Source organism: Aotus nancymaae, unplaced genomic scaffold (genome assembly GCF_030222135.1).
Source record: "Aotus nancymaae isolate 86718 unplaced genomic scaffold, 86718_ANA_hifiasm-v0.15.2.pri h1tg000051l, whole genome shotgun sequence".
Classification (NCBI taxonomy): domain Eukaryota; kingdom Metazoa; phylum Chordata; class Mammalia; order Primates; family Aotidae; genus Aotus; species Aotus nancymaae.
In genome coordinates this window covers 7,743,305-7,766,067 of record NW_026988465.1, presented here as the reverse complement: position 1 = coordinate 7,766,067, position 22,763 = coordinate 7,743,305, and the positions used below count along the sequence as shown (strand labels likewise).

Genomic DNA, 22,763 nt, shown 5'->3' with positions numbered 1-22,763 from the left:
AGGTGGGAGGATCGCTTGAGCCCAAGAGGTCGAGGCTGCAGTGAGCCGAGATCGCTCCATTGCACTCCAGCCTGGGTGACGAGCCAGACACCGTCTCAAAGAAAAAAAAGTTTAATAAGGTTGAGAGATGGAGGGATGCGTTAGACATTACAGCTTTCCCACAAACTCCCAATAGAGTAAAGCTTGGTTCGTATAGTTCTCATAAACACCGTAGTAGGTCAGTTGATAAACAAGATGTATAGTCCGTCCTGGTCAAATCTTCAGCCTCCATTTCAAGTGCGATACAATGCTTCAGCGCCTCCACCCTTCTATTTCCAAGAACTTTTCTTCTCTGGTGTTCTGGATTGTCAGTACGTATTAATTAATAGAGGCCGATTTGGGTCTTGCGGAGATGATTTCACTTTGGATGCTTTGGTTGTCATTGTAGTGCAGGAGAAAGGCCTTACCATCTGCCAGCTTTGTCAACTCCAAATGTAAGCACTTCACAGACACTGAAATGCTATTGACAAACTAGTCTTCAGTCTAGTAGAAATCCTTGTATTCGTTCACTCTTTTAAAATCATTCTTGGTCAGGTGCGGCGGCTCACGCCTGTAATCCCAGTACTTTGGGAGGCCGAGGCGGGCTGATCACTTGAGGTCAGGGATTCGAGACCAGCCTTGGCAACGTGGTGAAACCCCGCCTCTACTACAAATACAAAAATTAGCAGGGCGTGGTGGCGGGCGCCTGAAATCCCAGGTCCTCGGGAGGTTGAGGCAGGAGAATCACTTGAACCCGGGAGGTTGAAGTTGCAGTGAGCCGAGATCGAACCACGGCACTGCAGCGTGGGCGACAGAGCGAGACTGTCTCAAAAAAAAAAAAAAAAGTCATTCTTTCACTTTGTGCTAGTTATCTTCACTGTGTTACAAAAAGTCAAATTATTTTACGATTTAGATTTTTTTTTGGTAATGTATAACTGTTTCCACCAGAGTACCACTAAGAGGAGTGTGAAGTGAGTGTGCTCTGGACATGAAGACAACAACTGAGTAGGCAGGACATTTATTTGCAGTTTCACATTTTATCTTTAAAAACGTGCCTTTACGCATTTTACTCCACAACATATCTGTTCATTTTAATGCAAAAGCATTAAACTCTCATCCAAAATTCAAAAAAAACCCTACAGCTTTCAAAGTCATACTTTGTATATTCTGTTACTTCTGGAATGTCCCTGATACCCTGTCTCCTTACCCCAGGGACATCTCAACTGCTGTTTGAGAAGAATTAATGCTTGTTTAATACTTTTTTAAAAATAAATTTTAACCATAAAAAGGTGACTACTGTATTCAGAATCTGTTACAGTCACACTTTTACTTGCTTAAGTAACTTTTGTTCCAACTGGGAAGTTTAGAATATGGTTGGTTCTAGAATGGAAACCATGGTGTAAGCACCATGAACATAACTAAAAGTGGTTTTTCTAAAAACATCAAAAAACAAAAAAATCCCCAAAACTTAGAAATTAGTGGAACCAAGTATAGAGCTCGGAGGACTTAGACAACACTTAGTCCAGCTGTTACTAATCTAGGGTTTCATAGACGAGTTTCAGGGGTTTTCAATCCCAAGAAATCACATGCAAACATGTGGATGTACATTTTTGGAGAACATTAAGATTTAAGTACAGTTTCAAAAAGATTAGTGTAAGGGTAACTCGTTAAGAGTACAATGCAGTGATTCAGTCTTAGGTTGTAAGTGCTGAGATACATCCGGAAAAGTGACTTTTTTAAGAACACACAGCTAAATAACAGTAGAGCCAGTAATGCTGTTTTTTATGGGTCCTCAGCCTTGAACACTCGCTTTAGCAGAGGAAAGCAGCAGCATTCCATTTTATGCATGGCTGTGGCAGTAGTTTCTGTCAGGTCTCCATATGCAAGCCTGGAGCCTGAATGTCTGAAGTCCTGCTTGCCTCGGCTGTCTCCTACCCCTTGCCTGCGTTCCCCATTGTCCCTAATCACCCATTGGAGCTTCCCTGACAAGCCCCTCACCCAACCTGCCATCTTAACTGTTCTTATGATAATATAAATACCTCTCACCTAACCCTGCCATTGTAACTGAACTTGTGGTCATGTATACTCCTTGCCCCTAACGTCCACCACTGTAACTGGACTTACTCTGCAACACCCCTGCCCCCGAAAAAAACTACCCAGACCTACAAAACCAACTCCTATCCCACTGCCCTTTGCTAATGCCCTTTTCGGCCTTAGCCCACCTGCACCCAGGTGAATAAACAGCTGTGTTGCTCACACAAAGCCTGTTTGGAAGGTCTCTTCATTCAAAGTGCGCGTTTTTCAACAGTTTCGGATCTTAAGATTGCGGATTTTCATTGTCTGGAGAAAGACAATGGAGAGTTTTATACCTGTTTAACTGGATTTGAACTGAGCATAACTTCCCGTAAAGCCTTCTGTTCTCTCCAAACACAGGATGTAAAAAGCCATTTAATCTCATTCTTGTGAAATCTGCAGCTGCCAAGAAACAACCAATGTTGAGAGTTCATTAATCAATACTAAAGCACAAGAGGATTATCTTGTTTTGTGGCTTTGCTTTTAAATTATTGATTGAAAAGGTTTTTGCACTTGAGCTACGTATGCTCTGATTTATTCATTCATTCAACAAATATTTGTTGAGTGCCTAGCTTTGGTTTGCTAGAGTAAAAGCCAGTTTTTTTTTTTTGTTGGGTGGTGAGGGTAGTAAAGTGGACATCCCGGGGTAAAAGCAGGATATAGTAGAGAAAAATCAGCCCTGTTAGAAATATCACAAGAGTCTCATATTCCTGCTGAATTCTCCTTTCTCAATGCGACAAGTAGCAACTCTGTTAAACTCGAGGACTATGGAGGTTGCGTGTGAATGTATTCACAGAGGTTTTGGTCCGGTTTGTTATTTCCCAGCACAAAGGGAAGTGGAGATAATGCTCTGCTTGCTCCGAACCTGCCCAGTGTTGGGCCCAAATAGAATTTGCTTCACCTGCTTCATGGGAGTAATCTAGTTGAAACAGAAGATTTGCATTTGGGGCTTTTAGAGAGCAAAACAGTACTTGTGAGCCCTTCCTGGTCACTGTCCTCTCCAAGGCCTTAAGTGCCCATCTTTTCCCTGGGATCTTGCTCACAACCTTCTGTTCCACTGAAGCAGGAGCAGCCGTGAGAAACAGACCTCTCAGACACTGAACTAGAAAAGGAAGGGGTTTTATTATTACGGCCCGGGAGCAAGGCTTTATGTTTTGTGCAAACAGCCAAGCTCCCCTAACAAAGAAGCTCTGCCTTTATGTAGGCTTACACTCTAGATATTACACGCGAAAGGATCTTAGGTTTACAGCCGTAGAAATTACAAGTGAAAGGGTCTTGGGTTTACAGCTTTAAAAATCACATATGAAAGGGTCTTGGGTTTACAGTTTTAGGAATAACGCGCGAAAGGGTCTTGGGTTTACAGTTTTAGGAATTACATGTGAAAGGTTTCTAGTCTCGAATGGAGGAGTGGGGTGGGGGTTTGATCTTGTTTAAGTAAAAACAGTGTCTTCCGGAGAGATTCCCCCATACCATGCCTGCTGTCTTATAGGAAGGTTATTTAGGAGGCGCCAGTCAGCCAGCCAGCCAGCCTTTTCTTCTATTGAAATGCAGTATAGAGATCAAGGGGGAGGTGATCCTAGATGCCTGAGGCTCCTTCCTCACCACAGCTGCTGCCATTTTCCTAGGTGGTTTCAGCATGATTACATTGACCTCTCTCTTCCTCAGTCTCCTTACCACCTCCTCAATGTTCAGCTTCTACGTTCCTTTCCAACTGCAGCCTCAACACTTACCTGGTCATAGCCATAATTGTGATTTTCTTTGTGTGAAATAAAGTCAGTCCTAAAATAAGTAAAAAAAAATTTTTTACAGAAAGAGAATTTTTAACATTTTTGTTGGTTGTCTAAGCTATAGTAGTTAGGAAGTGTATTTAACGTGACATAACAATAGTGGTTTAAACAAGACATTTATTAAGTGAAATAAACCAGTAGTAGGCCAGTCTAGTGCTAGTGGAAAGAGTCCTTAATCATCAGTGACCCAGACTCATTCTGTCTTGGATCACCGTATTATTCTGTATGACTTCTTCCCTCATGTCACCTCATAGCCAAGATAGCTGCAGAGTTATTCTGACTCCACCTGTCATATTTGTAATCCCAGCACCAGACCTGGGGAGAGAGTAGAGGATAAAAAGGCCCCCTTCCAGGTTAGCAAATACCCTTTTCCCACACAGCTTTCCCCAGTCCCCTTCTAATACTTCTATTTAGATCTTCTTAGCCAGATTGGCCACCTGGCCACATCTTGCTTCAAGGGAGAAGCTGGAAATGTAGTCTTTTTTTTTTGAGACGGAGTTTTGCTCTTGTTACCCAGGCTGAAGTGCAATGGCGAGATCTCGGCTCACCGCAACCTCCGCCTCCTGGATTCAGGCAATTCTCCTGCCTCAGCCTCCTGAGTAGCTGGAATTACAGGCACGCGCCACCGTGCCCAGCTAATTTTTTGTATTTTTAGTAGAGACGGGGTTTCACCATGTTGACCAGGATGGTCTCGATCTCTTGACCTCGTGATCCACCCGCCTCGGCCTCCCAAAGTGCTGGGATTACAGGTGTGAGCCACCACGCCCGGCCAGAATTGTTATAATGGAAGAAAATAAATCAATATTGGGTGGCACCTAACAATGTCTGCCACAGCTGGTAATCAATAAAATCTCCCCTGAAGACATGGGGAGATTCACTCCGGATAAACTCCACTATATCACCAATGCCAGTTGCCTTGCCTTGTGTATGCCATCAGCCCTCAGCATCTGTGGGTTCTACATCCCTGGATTCAACCAATCATGGATTGAAAATATTTGGGAGGCTGGGCACGGTGGCTCACATCTGTAATCCCAGCACTTTGGGAGGCCAAGGCGATCATGTCACCTCAGGTCAGATGTTTGAGACCACCCTGGCCAACATGGTGAAACCCCGTCTCAACTAAAAAGCCAGGGGTGGCAGTTGCCCGTAATTCCAGCTACTAGGGAGGCTGAGGCAGGAGGATCATCATTTGTACCTGGAGGGCAGAGGTTGCAGTGAGATGAGATCATGCCACTGCACTGCAGCCTGGGCAACATGGTGAAATCCCATGTCTACTAAAAATATAGAAATCAGTCAGGTATGGTGGTGGGTGACTATAATTCCAGCTACTGGGGAGGCTGAGGCAGGATAATCACTTGAACCTAGGAAGCAGAGGTTGCAGTGAGCCAAGATCACATCATGGTGCTCCAGCCTGGGTGACAGAGGGAGGCTCTGTCTTAAAAACAAGAACTCCAAAAAGTAAAACTTGAATTTGCCGCATGCCGGATACTACTGTTGAACCCACAAGAAGTAATGTATAGCCATTGTATTAAGTATTATAAGTAATCTAGGGCCGGGCGCGGTGGCTCACGCCTGTAATCCCAGCACTTTGGGAGACCGAGGCGGGTGGATCACGAGGGCAAGAGATCAAGACCATCCTGGTCAACATGGTGAAACCCCGTCTCTACTAAAAATACAAAAAGTTAGCTGGGCACGGTGGCGCGTGCCTGTAATTCCAGCTACTCGGGAGGCTGAGGCAGGAGAATTGCCTGAACCCAGGAGGCGGAGGTTGCAGTGAGCCAAGATCGCGCCATCGTACTCCAGCCTGGGTAACAAGAGCGAAACTCCGTCTCAAAAAAAAAAAAAAAAGTAAACAGAATTTAAGGTTTATGGGAGGATGTGTGTAGGTTCTTTGCAACTACTACACCATTTTATACTTGGGCATCGAAGGATTTTGGTATCTGAGGGGATTCTGTGTATGCCATCAGCCCTCAGCATCTGTGGGTTCTACATCCCTGGATTCAACCAATCATGGATTGAAAACAATCTCCCATGGATACTAAGGGATGACTGTAGTAATGGCTCAATAAATAACTGGTGAATGATTGAATGATCAGAATGTTTTGAATTCATCATATCTGCTATTTTTCACATTACAGGTAAATAGAAAATACATTAAGCACTAGTTATTAGCCAGCTGCAGGGAAATGGCCACACCCTAAGCGCCCCATATGAACTCAAAAGTTATCTTGAATTCCGACACTGTATCCTGGCTGCTTAAAGTGGCAGGAGCTAGCTATAAAGGCAGAATTTGAGGCTCCACTCAGATCTGTCAAGTTAAAGAATCTACTTTATTTATTTTTTATTTTTATTTATTTATTTATTTATTTTGAGACGGAGTTTCGCTCTTGTTACCCAGGCTGGAGTGCAATGGCGCGATCTTGGCTCACCGCAACCTCTGCCTCCTGGGTTCAAGCAATTCTCCTGCCTCAGCCTCCCGAGTAGCTGGGACTACAGGCACGCGCCACCATGCCCAGCTAATTTTTTTATATTTTTAGTAGAGACGGGGTTTCACCATGTTGACCAGGATGGTCTCGATCTCTTGACCTCATGATCCACCTGCCTTGGCCTCCCAAAGTGCTGGGATTATAGGCGTGAGCCACGGCGCCCGGCACTTTTTTTTTTTTTTTTTAATATGGAGTCTCACCTTGTTGCCAGGCTGGAGTGCAGTGGCGTGATCTCGGCTCACTGCAACCTTCGCGTCCTGGGTTCAAGCTGTTCTCCTGCCTCAGCCTCCTGAGTAGTTGAGACTACAAGTGTGTGCCCCCACGCCTGGCTAATTTTTGTATTTTTTTTTTTTAGTAGATATGGGGTTTCACTATGTTAGCCGCGATAGTCTCGATCTCCTCACTTCATGATCTGTCCGCGTCAGCCTCCCAAAGTGTTGGGATTACGTGTGAGCCACTGTGCCAGCCTAGAGAACCTACATTTTAAACAAGTCTAGGTCATTTGTATGCACGTTAAATTTTGGGAAGCTTTATTATGCTTTTTTAAAAAATACTGAACCAGAGAAATGTTTCTTTAAAATTGTATCCTGTACTCTCAATGTAGGGTGTAAGAGAGAGAAAAGGAAGAGAGACAGGAGGGAAGGGAGCAAAGGAAGGCTTTCTTGCCTGCCTCTTAATTATGCAGCTAGTTTGGATTCTGCTTTCAACCTGCATGGGATTAAAAAAAAAAAAAAAGCACTAGCTAGTTCCAACAGTTATTCTCAGCTGATAACTGAGGAGAGAAATGTATTTGTCTTAAGGTTTTGTTATTAAAGATTCCTCTCTTACTTGTTATGATAAGGGGGTGCAGTGGTGACTGTCTTTCGTTATCGACTGACACATCTTCCCCTTCTGTCCCTCCTTGGGGTTCTGCTGGCTCCCCCAGGCCTGACAGTTGGGAGAGAGGGCCGGCAGGTAGAAGCCAGAGGAACAGGTGGCAGAATTTCCCCCAGGTGCCTCAGTGCACCCCTCCCCCCACACACCTTTGCCCTGTTGTCAGGAAAGTCAAGCAATTAATTGCCTAGCAGGAATTGCCACTAAATGTAATTATCTCAGAGGTAGTTTCGAGACTTACTTGTCAGGGTTGAGAGGTTTTAGCCCACAGGCTGGAATTTTTGACGCAGGAATAAAAACTGGATTCTGCTCTCTTCTTTGTAAAGTTTCTGGATAAATGGCAGAACAGGAGAGTTTTGCAGGTTTTGGCATAGCTCAACAAAATAACTATTACTGCTTCTGGCAAAGGTGAGCAGTTTTCTCCTTTGAATGAAAAAGAAAGCTGTTAGTGTTCTATTTGCTACATAATTATTGGTAACTTACAAACAATGGCTTTGAACATAAGTTAAAACTTCCTGGAAAGAAGTCTGGGGATTTGTGGATGATTCTGTGTTGGTTGGTGACGGTTGTCATTACTGTGGTCTCCCCTCTGCTATTAGAGTGAAGCAGGAGTTCCAGCCCATCCCAGGTTACCACTGTGGCAACTGGTACGTGCAACAGCCCAGCTCTTACCTTCTTTCTGGCTACAGCTACGGCTGTGCAGTGGATGGAAATGGACAGGACTGTTTTTCTGCGCGTGAGACCCCTCAACACACAGCTGGAACTTTGGTTATGCCTAAGGTATCCCTTGCTGAAATGAATCTTGTGTCATTCGTGGGCCGGATAATAGTAAACATCACTTTCCTGTCTTCACACATTATTATCCTCTCATCCAAATTCCCACAGCCACGGCTTTTGCTACCTGTTTTAAAACTAGAGAGTAAAGCTAATAGCCTAAGAAAAACGTTTGTACAGCTTTATTGAGGTGTATACTTGATACACAGAAAGTCCCCTGTACATGTTTAATTTTTAAGATTTGCTGAGTTTGGACATGTATAACCCATAAGTTTTCACTTGCAGATAATTTCTCATTCTCTTCCAGAAACAAAAGGCTGACGAAGTCTTTGTCTAAATTCTTCCTACTAAATTTTAAATTATCATAATTCAATAAATTTTACTCTTTAATACTTAATATAGGACAAAAGGTAGTTTTGGGTTTGTTTTATAGCAGTTAGATATAAACACACTTTAAAAAGATGTTGTAATACTTTGAATTACTGAACTGACATATTTCTCAAATCACACGAAGATGTATTGAAGTAAGGGAAAAGCTCCCCCCACACCCCTCCTCCTTCCCCACTCCCTTCCCACTTAGAAGAAAGTACTGTTGGAGTGGATGTCTTCTAGATCTTTCCGCTGTACTCTTGCTAAATCAGCGTGGTTTTTCTTTCTATTTTGGTGGTTAGGGGATGATTTAGGCAAGACTGAACTATGTAGTACATACTGTTTTGCTCTTTGCTTGCTTCTGCATAAGGAGACCTTTCTTTAAAAATTGCCCATTTATGGTCTGGGCAAGATGGCTCACACGTGTAGTCCCAGCTACTTGGGAGACTGAGGCGGGATGATCACTTGAGCCCGGGAGTTTGAGGCTGCAGTGAGCCATGATTGTGCCATTGTACTCCAGCCTGAGCAACAGAGTGAGCTCATTTAGATACATTGTGATTTTTAGCTCATCCCTTATCTGACATTTTAAATATTTTCCGGGCTTTGACAAACTTACTTCAAGCATTTGTCTGAGTGTTGATTTTTTTCCAAGAATTTATTTCTGATGTGGAAGGGCTGCATTAAAGGATGTAACATAAAAATTTTTAAATAGCAAATTACTTAAAGTCTGCAAGAATTTGTACTTTTCATTATTGTGGTGGGTGTACTTGCTACTCTACATTCCTCTCTGTATGTGATTGGGCAAGCTGATAGGCCAGGGAGGCATTTGTCTGTTATTGAGGGAAAATATCTCTCGAAGTGTTTATTGGTATCTGTGTTCTGTGACTTTGATACCATCTTTCTAGTTTTTCCGTTGAGTTGTGTTCCTCTCGCTTGACTGCGTAAGATATTCACAGGTTAGAGAAATTAACACTTTTTGCTCTAAATATTACGGATGTCCCCCACCCTAGCTTTTCTCCTAATGTGCATAGTGACACCGTTTGTGTGATGATCTTTGCCTTAAAACCAAAGTTGAATTTCACATCTAGACCCTTGGCTTTTAAAACTTACATTTGCTTTATATTATGATATTTTACCGCCCAAACTTTCATTTTCAGTTTTTCTCAGGTCTGTTTTAGGTGCGCCTCTTGTATAAAATATGTTAGATTTCTTGTCATTTTTTCCCCCTTTTGGCCCAATATGGGTTTTTCCCTTTTAATAGATGTTTGATATTGAAGCACTTAAAAAAAAATATATTTCACATTGCCTGAGGTTTTGTCACTCTTTTTTTTTCTTTTGCCTCTTCCCTTTTTTGTTCTTTTTTGGGAGATGGTCTGTTTTCGGTGGTTACCCTTATATCTTTAAATGGAGAAGTATAGGAATGAGTATATTACCAACTTCAGAAGTGAAAGTATTTGTTGATTTTTCATCAGTCATGAGAAAATTAAGAAATGAATATCCTTTTTTTCCCACCTGGCTACCCCTTCTCTCCATTCCTCTGTCCATTTTTGTTGGCACATCCTGGGATTTTTATCTCATCCTCTACCTAAATTATTACTATAACATGCATTTTTTCATACAAGAATTATATAAATATGTTTTGTGGTTGTGGTGACCCCACTGGGCCTTCTGCCTGCCATCCTGCTGGGTGTTCCCTGTTGGGAAGCTGCTGAGCAAAACTACAGACGGGAAGGCTCTTTGGTAGCGCTCTTTCACTCACCCATCCCCATTTTGTTCTTCTCTAATAAAGCATGTCCTTGCTGAGATGTCCTAGCTTTATTCCCTGCTTCCCCCAATGTACTGTGCCTCTGTCCATAACCTTTATCTCCCCAAGTTAACGGGTTACCCCTCTGCAGCCCTCTCCTTTACATTTTGGCATTGTGAAGGTGGGTGTCTCCAACATGATTCTCAGGTCTTTGTGGCCCATCAGCACACTTTCCCAGACTATCTCTGAGGAAAGACTTTCATAAACGTGCTTTTCTTTAAAGGCAGTCAGCTGCAGACACAGCGCCAGTGGCCCTCAGACCAGAAAGAATGCTCTGTCTCCAAATAGTTGCTGCTTCCCTCACCCTGGTTATTTAGCATCCACATTTGCCAGAACGCATATTGAAAGGAGGAAATGTGAGGTTACTTAGTCTTGTATTATGGGAAAGGACTTGTGGAAGTATGGATTCTGGGTGTCTTAGCCATTTCTTTCTTTCTCTTTTATAGAATTAGTTTTTAGAGATGATGTCTTGCTCTTTTGCCCAGGCTGGAATGCAGTGGTACTATTTAACTCACTGCAGCCTTATCTCCTGGGTCTCCTGCCCCAGCCTTCCAAGTAGCTGAGACTATGGGCTGCATGCCACTGTGGCTGGTGTCTTAGCCATATCTAAATACAAAAAAGACACAGATTATCTTTTGAAATTAATGGTAACCTATTTTCCAAACCTGTACATATTTCAGAGTGAAGAGCAGACATACTTTCAGATAGACTGAAAAGAAAAGATAGCAGATCTTTGACTCTCAGTATCTTCTCATTCTTATTATCAAGGGAAGCTTAATTAAGTGCCAGGAGCTAGATCAACCCTTCCTTGATAGAGTGATTCCTTGGAATAGGTGGCCATACTTAAAAAGTTTCCCAGCAAGTCTCTATAGCGGAATCATAAAAACGTATGCTGCCCCAGTAGATCCAACAGTCTGGGTTAACCAACCAGGATTTACTTTGGGAGTGCCTCTGCAGTTCACTTCTCTCGTTATGTAAGAATATGATTGGTTTGCTTTGCTGTAGCCTCTCATTTCCTTGAGCACCTAATATCCTGGTTCTTAGCTGAGCCATGGGTTTTGGGGATATGATTAGAAGACCATGAGGAAAATGTGCTCATGGAGACTTTATAGATTGTATTCTGGAAGGAGGAGCAGAACTCAGGTAGAGTCAGGCATGTGGTGCAAGAAATAAGGAGCCTGATACCAGGGACCCTGATGTCTGGTTCCTAGCTCAGGCTCTAGGATGCTAGTTAGGTCCCAGAAAATCCAAAGGCCAGAGGCCCTTGTTAGGCTTGCTGCTGTTTTGCAACAATTCTTCTGCGACTCAGTTTACCTCTTTCATAATTGTACTATGTCACCTAAAGATTCTTTCCATCAAATTCAAAATTTGATTTTAGGCCGGGCGCGGTGGCTCAAGCCTGTAATCCCAGCATTTTGGGAGGCCAAGGCGGGTGGATCACGAGGTCAAGAGATCGAGACCATCCTGGTTAACATGGTGAAACCCCGTCTCTACTAAAAATACAAAAAATTAGCTGGGCATGGTGGCGCGTGCCTGTAATCCCAGCTACTCAGGAGGCTGAGGGAGAAGAATTGCCTGAACCCAGGAGGCGGAGGTTGCGGTGAGCCACGGTCGAGCCATTGCACTCCAGCCTGGGTAACAAGAGTGAAACTCCATTTCAAAAAAAAAAAAAATTGATTTTAAGGGATTAATTTTCAATATTGTTTTTATTTTAGATAGTATTTTTAGGAGCTAGAGTTTTTCCCAATAAAGTATGTATTGATATTAAACCTTTAAGTAAAATTATTTTCTCATCAGATTCTTTTTTGTTGCAGGAAACCACAGCTCTAGCTGAAAACCAAGATGAAGATCCACTAGAAGGTAACATAAACCTTGTGCTCAAGTGGTTGGAAACAAAACCCCATTTCCTGGTTTCTCATTCACTCTGCTTGCTGGAAACTGGGAGGTTCTACTGGAAAATTCCAGTGTAGGTTGCCTAAGCCATATTCTTCAGTAATTTCTCCTGTTTTTGGAAACTGGTTCTATGGGAACAACTTTAGCCAAACTACTTCTTTGGGCCCTTCCGAAGGACTGAGAAAGGGGGACATTCCCAAACAGTAAGAAGACAATACATTGCTTTTAAGCACCATTTCCTCCGTAAGTTTAGACTTTGAGGTAAACTATGCTTTAATTCTGATTTTCAAGGGAGAAGAGCACCGAGGCGATTGCTGTGGCCTCAGGGTTACTGGTTCCTGGGGTACCTGTCAGGACGGCACTGTAGTATCAGGCTGGTGGTGCTTCCTGTAGTTCTGAATTTGTTCTGAAAAGAACAAAGTTTGTCTGCCCGGAGACAAACACTCTGAATGTGTCTTATTTGAGGAAGGGAAGAAAATGTTTTGCTTCTTTTAAGTAATAAGAAAGAAAAACAGAGGAGAAATTCGGAGAACGCTATTGTCTTTTTATTACCACATGCCTGTCTTATCACATGTTCATCTTGTCTCTCTCTTGATCAAACCCCTTCCCCTACCAGACAAACCCACCCACTGTCTTGGTGACTTTATCAAAGAAGGGAGCATGTTGTTATTAGTCTTTGTAGCCCCTGTGACTAATTCAGAGTTCACATGTTGGTAGGTGCTCAGTGTTTAAATTAAATCAAACTGATGTTGAAATCTTTTTTTTTTTTTTTTTTTTTTTGTTTTGAGACAGAGTTTCGCTCTTGATACCCAGGCTGGAGTGCAATGGCGCGATCTCGGCTCACCGCAACCTCCGCCTCCCGGGTTCAGGCAATTCTCCTGCCTCAGCCTCCTGAGTAGCTGGGATTACAGGCACGCGCCACCGTGCCCAGCTAATTTTTTGTATTAGTAGAGACGGGGTTTCACCATGTTGACCAGGATGGTCTCGATCTCTTGACCTCGTGATCCACCCGCCTCGGCCTCCCAAAGTGCTGGGATTACAGGCTTGAGCCACCGCGCCCGGCCGAAATCTTTAGATACAGTTGAGCAGTTCTAGTTTTTAGTACTTTGATTTGAGCATGACTAAAGGGTGCTTATTTCAGCTTTCCTGGATTTCTTTCAGGTTAAGTGTGAATCTCTCTTCCTGTCTTTATCAGTTATGCAATTTATTAAAATCGACGCAGGATTTCTTGCTCCTTAGTTCAGCTAAATCTCTTGGTTCTTGTCTTATGACCAGGAAAAATTAGGCATGCGGACACACTGAAGGGTGAGGAGGAGGGAATTTATTAAGTGAAAGGAAAGCTCTCAACAAAAAGAGGGATCCTGAATGCAGGTTTCTACCTCACAAATTGAGTACCAGGCCACTACACACAAGTTGAAAAGGCCAGGCTCCTCCCCTGCGTAAGGCGTGAATTGCTGGTGGTTCCACCCCGTTCTTCCAGTGTGCATGTGGACCCTTAGTCTGAGCCATTCCACATTGATTTATTTCCCTTACTGTGCATGTGTTAAGGGATGGAATTTTTCACCTTGGGCATGTTTAGGCAAGCCCCCTGTGCACAATGACTTGGGCGGGTTGGAGGTTCTCCATGAACCCTTCCCTATTTGCCTAGGCATTTGGGTGTTTTCTGCCTCTATCAGAATAATGGAGGTAAAAGTTTGCTTTTTGGATACAGACTGCCAGGGGGTTCAGATCCCACCTACTAGCTCTGTAGTTCTAGACAAATTAATCTCTAGTGTGTCTGCTTCACCTTCTGTAAAGTGGGGACATGGATACCTAACTCATAGGAAGTGTGGGCATGCTAGGTCTGAAGTACTTGTAGGTGGTTTAACAGCTTCTGCCATATGATAACCACTCAAGTGTTGGCTGGTCATAAATCTGGCACAGTACTGGTCAGTATAAATGTAATGCAATTGCACCTTAGGGAACTAAAAGAACAAGAACAAAGTAAACCCAGAGTTAGTAAAAGAAAAGAAATAATAAAGATTATAGCAAAAATAAATAGAAACTGGAAAAATAATACAAAAGATCAACAAAATGAAGGGTTGGTTTCTTTAAAAGATAGTCAACAAACCTTTAGATTAAGGAAAAAACTCAATCAGATGAAAAAGGACACGTTACAACTGATACCACAGAAATACAAAGGAACGTAAAAGACAGTTATGAACAATTATACATCAGTAAATTGGATAGCGTAGAAGAAATGGGTAAATTCCTGGACGCATACAATCTACCACCTACCAACATTAAATTATGAAGAAATAGAAAATCTGAACAGACCAATAATAAGGAATTGAACCAGTAATAAAAAGTCTCCCATCAGGCCAGGCCTGGTGGATAATGCCTATAATCCCAACATTTTGGGAGGCTGAGGTAGGAGGATCATTTGAGTCCAGGGGGCTTGAGGCCAGCCTTGGCAATATAGCAAGACCTTGTCTCTCCAAAAAATGTAAAAATTAGCTGGATGTTGTAGCATGTGCCTGTAGTCCCACATATTTGAGAGCCTTAAGTAGGAGGATTGCTTGCGCCCAGGAGGTCAAGGCTTAGGTGAGCTGTGAATGTGCCACTGCATGCCAGCGAGGGTGACAGAGTAAGACCCTGTGCTCCCCCCCTCAAAAAATCTCCCATCAAAGAAAAGCCCAGGTCCTGATGGCTTCACTGTTTAATTCTACCAAAGATTTATTTTTTATTTTATTTTTTATAGAGGTGTAGTCTCGCTTTGTTGCTCAGGTTGGTCTCAAACTCTGGGACTCAAGCAGTCTTCCCAGCTCTGCCTCCCCACGGGCTGGAGTTATGGGCATAAGTCACCATGCCCGGCCCCTAAACATTTAAAGAAAATCTAATGCCACTTCTTAAACTACTCCAAAATATTGAAGAGGAAATACTTTGAAACTCATTCTATGAAGCCAGCATTACTCTGATACCACAACCAGAAAGGACTCAACAACAGGAAAAAACTGTAGCCAATATTCCTGATGAACATAGATGCAAAGGTCTCCAACAAAATACTAGCAAACTGAATTCAACAGCACAATAACAAGATCATCTGTCATGAACAAGTGGTGTTCATCCCAGGGATGCAAGGATGGTTTAATATACACATATTAATAAAAATACATCCCATTATCCCATCAACAGAATGAAGGACAAAAAACATAATTTCTGTTCTTTTCTTTTCTTTTTGAAGACAGGGTCTTACTCTGACACCCAGGTTGGAGTGCAGTGGTGTGATCTGGGGTCACTGCAACCTCTGCCTTCAAGGCTCAAGCAATCCTCCCATCTCAGCCTCCCAAGTAGCTGGGACCACAGGCACGTGCTACCATGTCCAGCTAATTTTTTGTATTTTTGGTAGAGATGGAGTTTCGTCATGTTGCCCAAGCTGATCTTAAACTCCTGAGCTCAGGCAATCTGCTTGTGTCGGCCTCCCAGAGTTGTGGGATTACAGGTGTGAGCGACTGCACCCGGTGATCATTTCAGAAGATGCAGAAAAATCATTTGACAAAATTCAGTATCTCTTCATGATAAAAACTTTCAACAAATTAGGTGTATACCTCAACACAATAGAGACCATATAACAAACTCACAGCTAACATTTCACTGAACTGGGGAAATGGAAAGTTTTTCCTCTAAGATCTGAAACAGGATAAGGATGCCCACTTTTACTACTGCTGTTCAGCCTAATACTGGAAGTCTAGCCAGAGCAATTAGGTGACAGGGAGACATAAAACATTCCCAGGTTGGAAAGGAATAAATAAAATTGTCCCAATTGAAGATGGCATCATGTGATACACAAGCATACCTCATTTTATAGCACTTCATTTTATTATGCTCCGCAGATAAAAGTTTGTTTTTTTTTACAAGTTAGAAGTTTGTAGCAGCCCTGCATTGAGCAAATTTATCTGTGCCATTTTCCCAACAGCATGTGCTCATTTTGTTAACACTGTTTAGCATAAGCTTTTCCTTTTTTCTTTTTTCTTTTTTGAGAGACAGTCTTGCTTCGTTACCCAGGCTAGAGTGCAGTGGTGTGATGTTGGCTCACTGTAACCTTTGTTTCCCAGGTTCAAACTATTCTTCTGCCTCAGCCTCCTGAATAGCTGGGATTAGAGGCATGCACCGCCATGCCTGGGTAATTTTTATATTTTTAGTAGAGGCAGGGTTTCGCCATGTTGACTAGGCTGGTCTTGACCTCCTGACCTCAGGTGATCTACCCATCTTGGCCTCCCAAAGTGCTGGGATTACAGGCATGAGCCACCGTACTCGGCCACAGTAAACTATTTCTTAAGGTATGTATATTGTAAACAAATTTGTTCTTTTAAAACAATTTTTTTAAAAATAGAGACAAGGTCTTACTATGTTGCCCAGGCTGGTGTTGAACTCCTGAGCTCAAGTGATTCTCCAGCCTCAACCTCCCAAAGTGCTGGGATTACAGGCATAAACCACCATGCCCAGCCAATATAAACAACATTTTTTTTTTTTTTTTTTTTTGAGACAGAGTCTCACTCCGTCACCAGGAGGCAGGCTGGACTGCAATGGCGCGACCTTGGCTCACTGCAACCTCCGCCTCCCAGGTTCAAGCAATTCTCCTGCCTTAGCTTCCCGAGTAGCTGGGACTACAGGCACACGCCACCATGCCCAGCTAATTTTTTTGTATTTTTAGTAGAGACAGGGTTTCACCATGTTGGCCAGGATGGTCTCGATCTCTTGACCTCGTGATCCACCCACCTTGGCCTCCCAAAGTGCTGGGATTACAGGCGTGAGCCACCGCACCCAGCCAATGTAAACAACTTTTATATGCACTGGGAAACCAGAAAATTCATGTGACTTGCTTCACTGCAATATTCATTTTATTGCAGTGGTCAGGAACTAAACCTGCATTATCTCCAAGGTATGCATGTAGAGAAAACCCTACAGACTCTGCCAAAAAACCTGTTAGGTCTGATAAGCAAACTTATTAATTTTGTATCCTCTAACTTTACTACACAAAATTCATGTTTCTATACACTAATAGCTGTTTGAAAAAGATAAGAAAACAATCCCATTTACAATAGCTATAACAAAAACTTGAGAGTAAATTGAACTGAGGTGAAAGATGTCTATACTGAACACTATAAAGTGTTGATGGAAGAAACTGAAGACACAAAAGATATTTCTCATACTCATGGATTAAAAGAATAAATACCATTAAAATGTTCATAACACCCAAAGTGATCTACAGAGTCGATACAGTCTCTGTCTGTCTCTGTCTCTCTCTCTCTCTCTCTCTCTCTCTCTCTCTCTCTCTCTCTCTCTTTCTCTCTCTCTTTGAGATAGTCTCACTTTGTTGCCAAGGCTGGAGTGTAGTGGTTTTAATCTCGGCTCACTGCAACCTCCACCTCACAGGTTGAAGTAATTCTCCTGCCTCAGCCTCCCAAGTAGGTGGAATTACAGGTGCCCACCACCATGCCCGGCTAATTTTTATATTTTTAGTAGAGCTAGGGCTTCTCCATGTTGACCAGGCTGGTCTTGAACTCCTGACTTCAGGTGATCCACCTGCTTTGGCCTCCCAAAGTGCTGGGATTACAGGCATGAGCCACTTCGCCCAGCCAGATTCAATGCACTCTCTATCAAAATACCGCTGGCATTCTTCATACAAATAGCAAAAAATGACCAGGTGCACGGTGGCTCATGTCTGTAATCCCGGCACTTTGGGAGGCCAAGGTGGGTGGATCACTTGAGGTCAGGAGTTCAAGACCAGCCTGGCCAACATGGTGAAACCCTGTCTCTACTAAAAATACAAAAATTAGCCAGGCATGATGGCGTGCATGCTTGTAGTCCCAGCTACTTGGGAGACTGAGGTGGGAGAATCACTTGAACCCAGGAGGTGGAGGTTGCAGTGAGTTGAGATTGTGCTACTGCACTCTAGCCTGGGCAACAGGGTGAGACTCCAATCCCCCTCCACCCCCACCTTCAAAAAAAAAGAGAAAGATATATTGTACAGCATGGTGACTATAATTAATGAAGAAATATTATATTGAAAAATACAGGCTAGTTCAAAGGTGGTGAGTTGTCGTAACTGGTTTTTGAGTCAGTTGTGGATAGAACTTTTTGTTCTACTCTTTCCCTGCTTCTTGCTGCTGCATTTGACTAGTCTTAAAGGGAAGGAAAAAGGAAAAATAAAGAAAAATACATAGAGGATATTCAGTGTTTCCAACACAAAAATGAAAAATAACTGTGAGGTAGTACATTTGATGATTCAACAATGAACGTATACTTGAAATGTTATGTTTCAAAAAAAAACACAGAAAAATGTTGTCCATGATAAATACACACAGTTTTGTCTGCCAGTTTGAAATATTTAGGAATTAAAGAATAGATAATGTGAAACACAAAGCCGTTTATGTAGGTAGTTTACAATTTTTTAGTAGCCAAATTAAAGAACCAACTCAGGAGGCCGGTGAAATTAATAATGTTTCTTTCTTAACCTAATATCTGTGATGGACTGAATTTGTGTTCTTTTCCCCTGCCAAATTCATATGTTGAAACCCACACTCTCAATGCGATAGTTTTAGGAGGTGGGTCTTTAGAGAGGTGATTAGGATTAGGTGAGGTCATCAGGGTAGAGTCCTCATGAATGGAATTGGTAACCTTACAAGAGTCACGAGGGAGCCTGATTCCTCTCTCTGCCCTCTGCCATGTGAAGATATGACTTCTGGGCAGTGTACAGCCCAGAAGAGGGTCCTCACCAGAACCCAACCATGCTGACATCTTGATCTTGGACTTCTGGTTTCTAGAACTGTGAGAAATAACTGTGTGTTGTTTACAAACTACTCAGTCTCTGATATGTTGTCAGCAGCCCAATCTAAGACAATATCCAGGGTATTACTCCAACATTCAATCAATATAAAAATTAATGACTTTTTTTACATCGTCTTTGAAATACAGCATATATTTTTTCTATTTTTTTCTTTTATGGCTGCCCCCTCACCTGCAGATTGTGGGGGACCCTTATTCTGAGGACTATTCAGACCTTACCTTAAAGCAGATTTAACAATGTTTAAAATTGTGGTGAAATATGCATAACATAAAATTTACCATCTTGACTTGTCAATGTATCACACTTGGTCTTAGCCAAAAGGCCAAGAAGCAAGACTTTTAAATGTATCCGTGGTATTAAGTACATTCATAATGTTGTGTAACCATCATTATTCATCTCCAGAACTCTTCATTTTATAACCTCAAACTCCATACCCATTAAATAACAATAACTTCTCACTCTCCCTTCCCCCCGGCAACCACCATTCTGCTTTCAATGTGGTGTATATTTTATCCTTACGTCACATCTCAGTGAAGGCTAGCAATGCTCAAACACTCGATAGCCGCATGTGGCTAGTGGCTACTGTGTTGGATAGCATTTTGGTCTAAAAGATGCACAGGTTTAGGGAAGACATAATTAGTTTGTCCCGTATAGGCTTCTATTATAGTTTTGGTCAACATCACTGGAAGGGCGGAGATCCTATCATCCAGGGTTTGGAGCTGACCACACCATATGTTTTCTTGGCTGCAGGTTAAGTAGAGAGCATGCTCATAAGCACATGATCCTGACACCTCTCTCCCCACTAGGGGCATACGGTCAGGGACCCTTTAGCAAACAACTGCCTGTAACAACAGTGAAGGAAAGGAACTGGGGGCAGAAGTGTAAGAAAATTTCAGAATGTTTTGGGGGAAAAAAATGGAAACATCTACTTTTATGATCAGAAATGCTCAAAGGAAAGATGGTTCAGAAAGGATAGGAAGCTCTAAAGTGTAAGAATCAGACAACACAGTCACCAGTGATTCCAGTGAAGAAAAATGAGAAGTAGCTCATGAAATTTATATGGTGCCTAAGGCCGATTTGACCATTTTGGTTCTAAAATGATAAATATAGAAGGGTACTGCATTAGTCTTCTAGGGCTACTGTAGCAAAATACCACAGAATGGGTGGTTTAAACAGAAATTTATTTTCTTGCAGTTCTGGAGGCTGGAAATCCAATATCCAGGCTAATTTGATTTCTGATGAGGTCTCTCTTCTTGGCTTGCAGACAGCAGCCTTCTTCCTGTTTCCACATTTGACCTCTTTATGCATGCATTGTAAGAGAGAATGTGAGCAATTTCTCTGCTTTATCCTCTTTTAAAATTTATTTTTATATTTTGTAATGATGGGGTCTCAGTATATTGCCCAGGGTGATCTCAAACTTCAAGACTTAAGTGATCCACTGGCCTTAGCTTCCCAAAGTGTTAGGGTTACCAGTGTGAGCTGCTGTGCTCAGCCTGCTGTCTCTTTTTATAGGGGCACTACTTCTATCATACCAGCACCCAACCCTTATAACCTCATCTAACCTCCCAGAGTCCCCATCTCCAAATGCCTTCACATTGTGGGGGCTAGGCTTTTAACAGAAGAATTTTGTGGGGCCAAGATTTAGTCCCTAATAAGCATACGGATGAATAGCATGAACTCATATGATTGTTAGGAAGCAAATTATGATCCTCAAGGAACTGAGGCTTGGAAAAATTACAAAGGAAAACACAAAAGGCTTCTTCCATTACATTCAGTACAAGGAGAGGAAAAAAACAGGTTACATTAAAAAATTTATGACCTTGAAAGCCTTGGAAAGCTCTGGAAGCCTGGCAACTTGGGCTGAAAATCCAGGTCTAATATGTTTGCAATAACTAATACCACCTTGTCATAGGGTTCCAGGTTTCAGAGATAGAAGGCCTAGTCATCCTGTGTTTCTGAATTAGTTGCTATGTAAAATTTATTCACTAACATGAATCTGTTAACTGAGCAGTTAAAGTAGCATGTTTATTTTTATAAACCCCTGTCCTAGGGGCCCTTGGCTTGGCTCACTGTTTAGCATTGTATCTACCTGGCTTATGCCAGGAACACGGCAGTCGTTCTTGACCTTCCTTTTCTTCTTTCCTCCTAAGTTGAATCCATCCCCCAAGCATCTCAAATCTGTCCATTTTTTTTCACCATCTCTTCTGTCAAGTTCAGATGCTCGTTGAGTCTGTTGATACTACTACTTTTTTTTTTTGAGACAGAGTCTCACTTTGTCTCCAGGCTGGAGTGCGGTGGCGCAATCTCAGCTCACTGCAACATCTGACTCCCTGGTTCAACCTGTTCTCCTGCCTCAGCCTCCTGAGTAGCTGGGATTACAGCCATCTGCCACCATGCCCAGCTAATTTTTGTATTTTTAGTAGAGACCATGTTGGCCAGGCTGGTCTTAAACTCCTGACTTCAGGTGATCCACCCATCTCTGCCTCCCAAAGTGCTGGGATTAGATGTGAGCCACCATGCCTGGCCAATACTACTACTTTTGTAGCTTAATTTTCTATTTTCAAGTCTTATTGAAAGGAAATATGCAATTTAAGAATTTTAACCTTTACTATCTGCAGTACTTCCTGCAAATGCTTTCTAAAAACTTTTTAATTTTAAACTATTTCTGTGTCCTGTAAAACTCTATTTCTTTCATACCCATTATTGACTTCTGCAGATCCACATCTTCATTTGAATATTGAGGAATCAAACCAAGAATTTATGGTGAAAAGTGAAGAACTCTACAACTCCCTCATGAATTGCCACTGGCAGCCGCTGGATACAGTTTACTCAGAAATTCCAGATGAGACCCCAAAGTGAAGCAAGATGTTCATTAAGCTCCACAGTTATCATACTAATTGTGTCTTCTTTTGTTTTGGGAAAAAGTAGTTCTCCCAGGAAGGTACTGGATTCTGTATATAAAAACTAGCGTCCAGGGCTTACATGTGATTGACATAAGAGAACATTAATATAAATAAACTTCACCAGCACATCTGTTCCTGGAAGTGTGTTGTATTAGGTAAGTGCCAGAAGAGCTCATGTGGTGATCATGGTAGAACAAGCTGTACTACAAAAGCCTTGGAAAATAGGTTTAATATGAGGTGGGTTTGAGCTGAACTGATTGTGGCATTGCCTATTCTGATATGATTTGCTGCTTTCTCTAACTTCAAACTCTCTTAGAAATTATATCCATAGGCAATGTAAGGTTTCTTGCTTGTGTCTTGTCTAGAGAATGTTAGTTAGAACTGGATGCTTGATCTCCATTTCTGGCCCCATGAGAGAGAGCTAGATGTGGTGGTAGAGACTCAATTGAACAGAAAGATTCCTAAGCATCAGGCCGGGCGTGGTGGCTCACGCCTGTAATCCCAGCACTTTGGGAGGCTGAGGCAGATAGATCAACTGAGGTTGGGAGTTTGAGACAGCCTGACCAACATGGAGAAACCTTGTCTTTACTAAAAATACAAAAATTAGCTGGGTGTGGTGGCACATGCCTATAATCCCAACTACTCAGGAGGCTGGGGCAGGAGAATTGCTTGAACCCAGGAGGCAGAGGTTGACGTGAGCTGAGATCGCACCATTGCACTCCAGCCTGGGCAACAAAGTGAAATTCTGTCTCAAAAACAACAACAACAAAGTGTGGAAAAGGTTTGCTTGATCCAAACAACCTGTCAACTTTCTAAGATAGAGAAATTAGGCCCTCATAAAAGCCAGCCAATGTGTATATTGACTGTGTTCCTTATAAAATGTCTTTTTTTTTTGTCCTGAAGATGATCATTGTGTCCTGATACTTAAGTGACCCTTGCGACTGATCTGAGTTG

The 22,763-nt window shown here is 42.4% G+C and overlaps 1 protein-coding gene across 3 annotated transcripts; it reads left to right on the top strand.

Moving 5' to 3' along the window:
- The first annotated feature begins 7,542 nt into the window (after positions 1 to 7,542).
- CUNH6orf52 (chromosome unknown C6orf52 homolog) lies at positions 7,543 to 21,926 on the top strand. Of its 3 annotated transcripts, none has more exons than XM_064363129.1 (5): positions 7,543 to 7,644; positions 7,818 to 8,017; positions 11,999 to 12,044; positions 20,289 to 20,378; positions 21,623 to 21,926. In XM_064363129.1, exons 1-5 carry the CDS (start codon positions 7,575 to 7,577, stop codon positions 21,763 to 21,765), a joined length of 549 nt encoding a protein of 182 aa, XP_064219199.1. In that variant the 5' UTR covers positions 7,543 to 7,574; the 3' UTR covers positions 21,766 to 21,926. The 3 variants fall into 3 exon arrangements, with proteins under 3 accessions (XP_064219199.1, XP_064219200.1, XP_064219201.1); XM_064363130.1 differs by having other exon boundaries at positions 7,543 to 7,645; positions 7,837 to 8,017; XM_064363131.1 differs by lacking the exon at positions 20,289 to 20,378.
- The last annotated feature ends 837 nt before the right edge of the window (positions 21,927 to 22,763 follow it).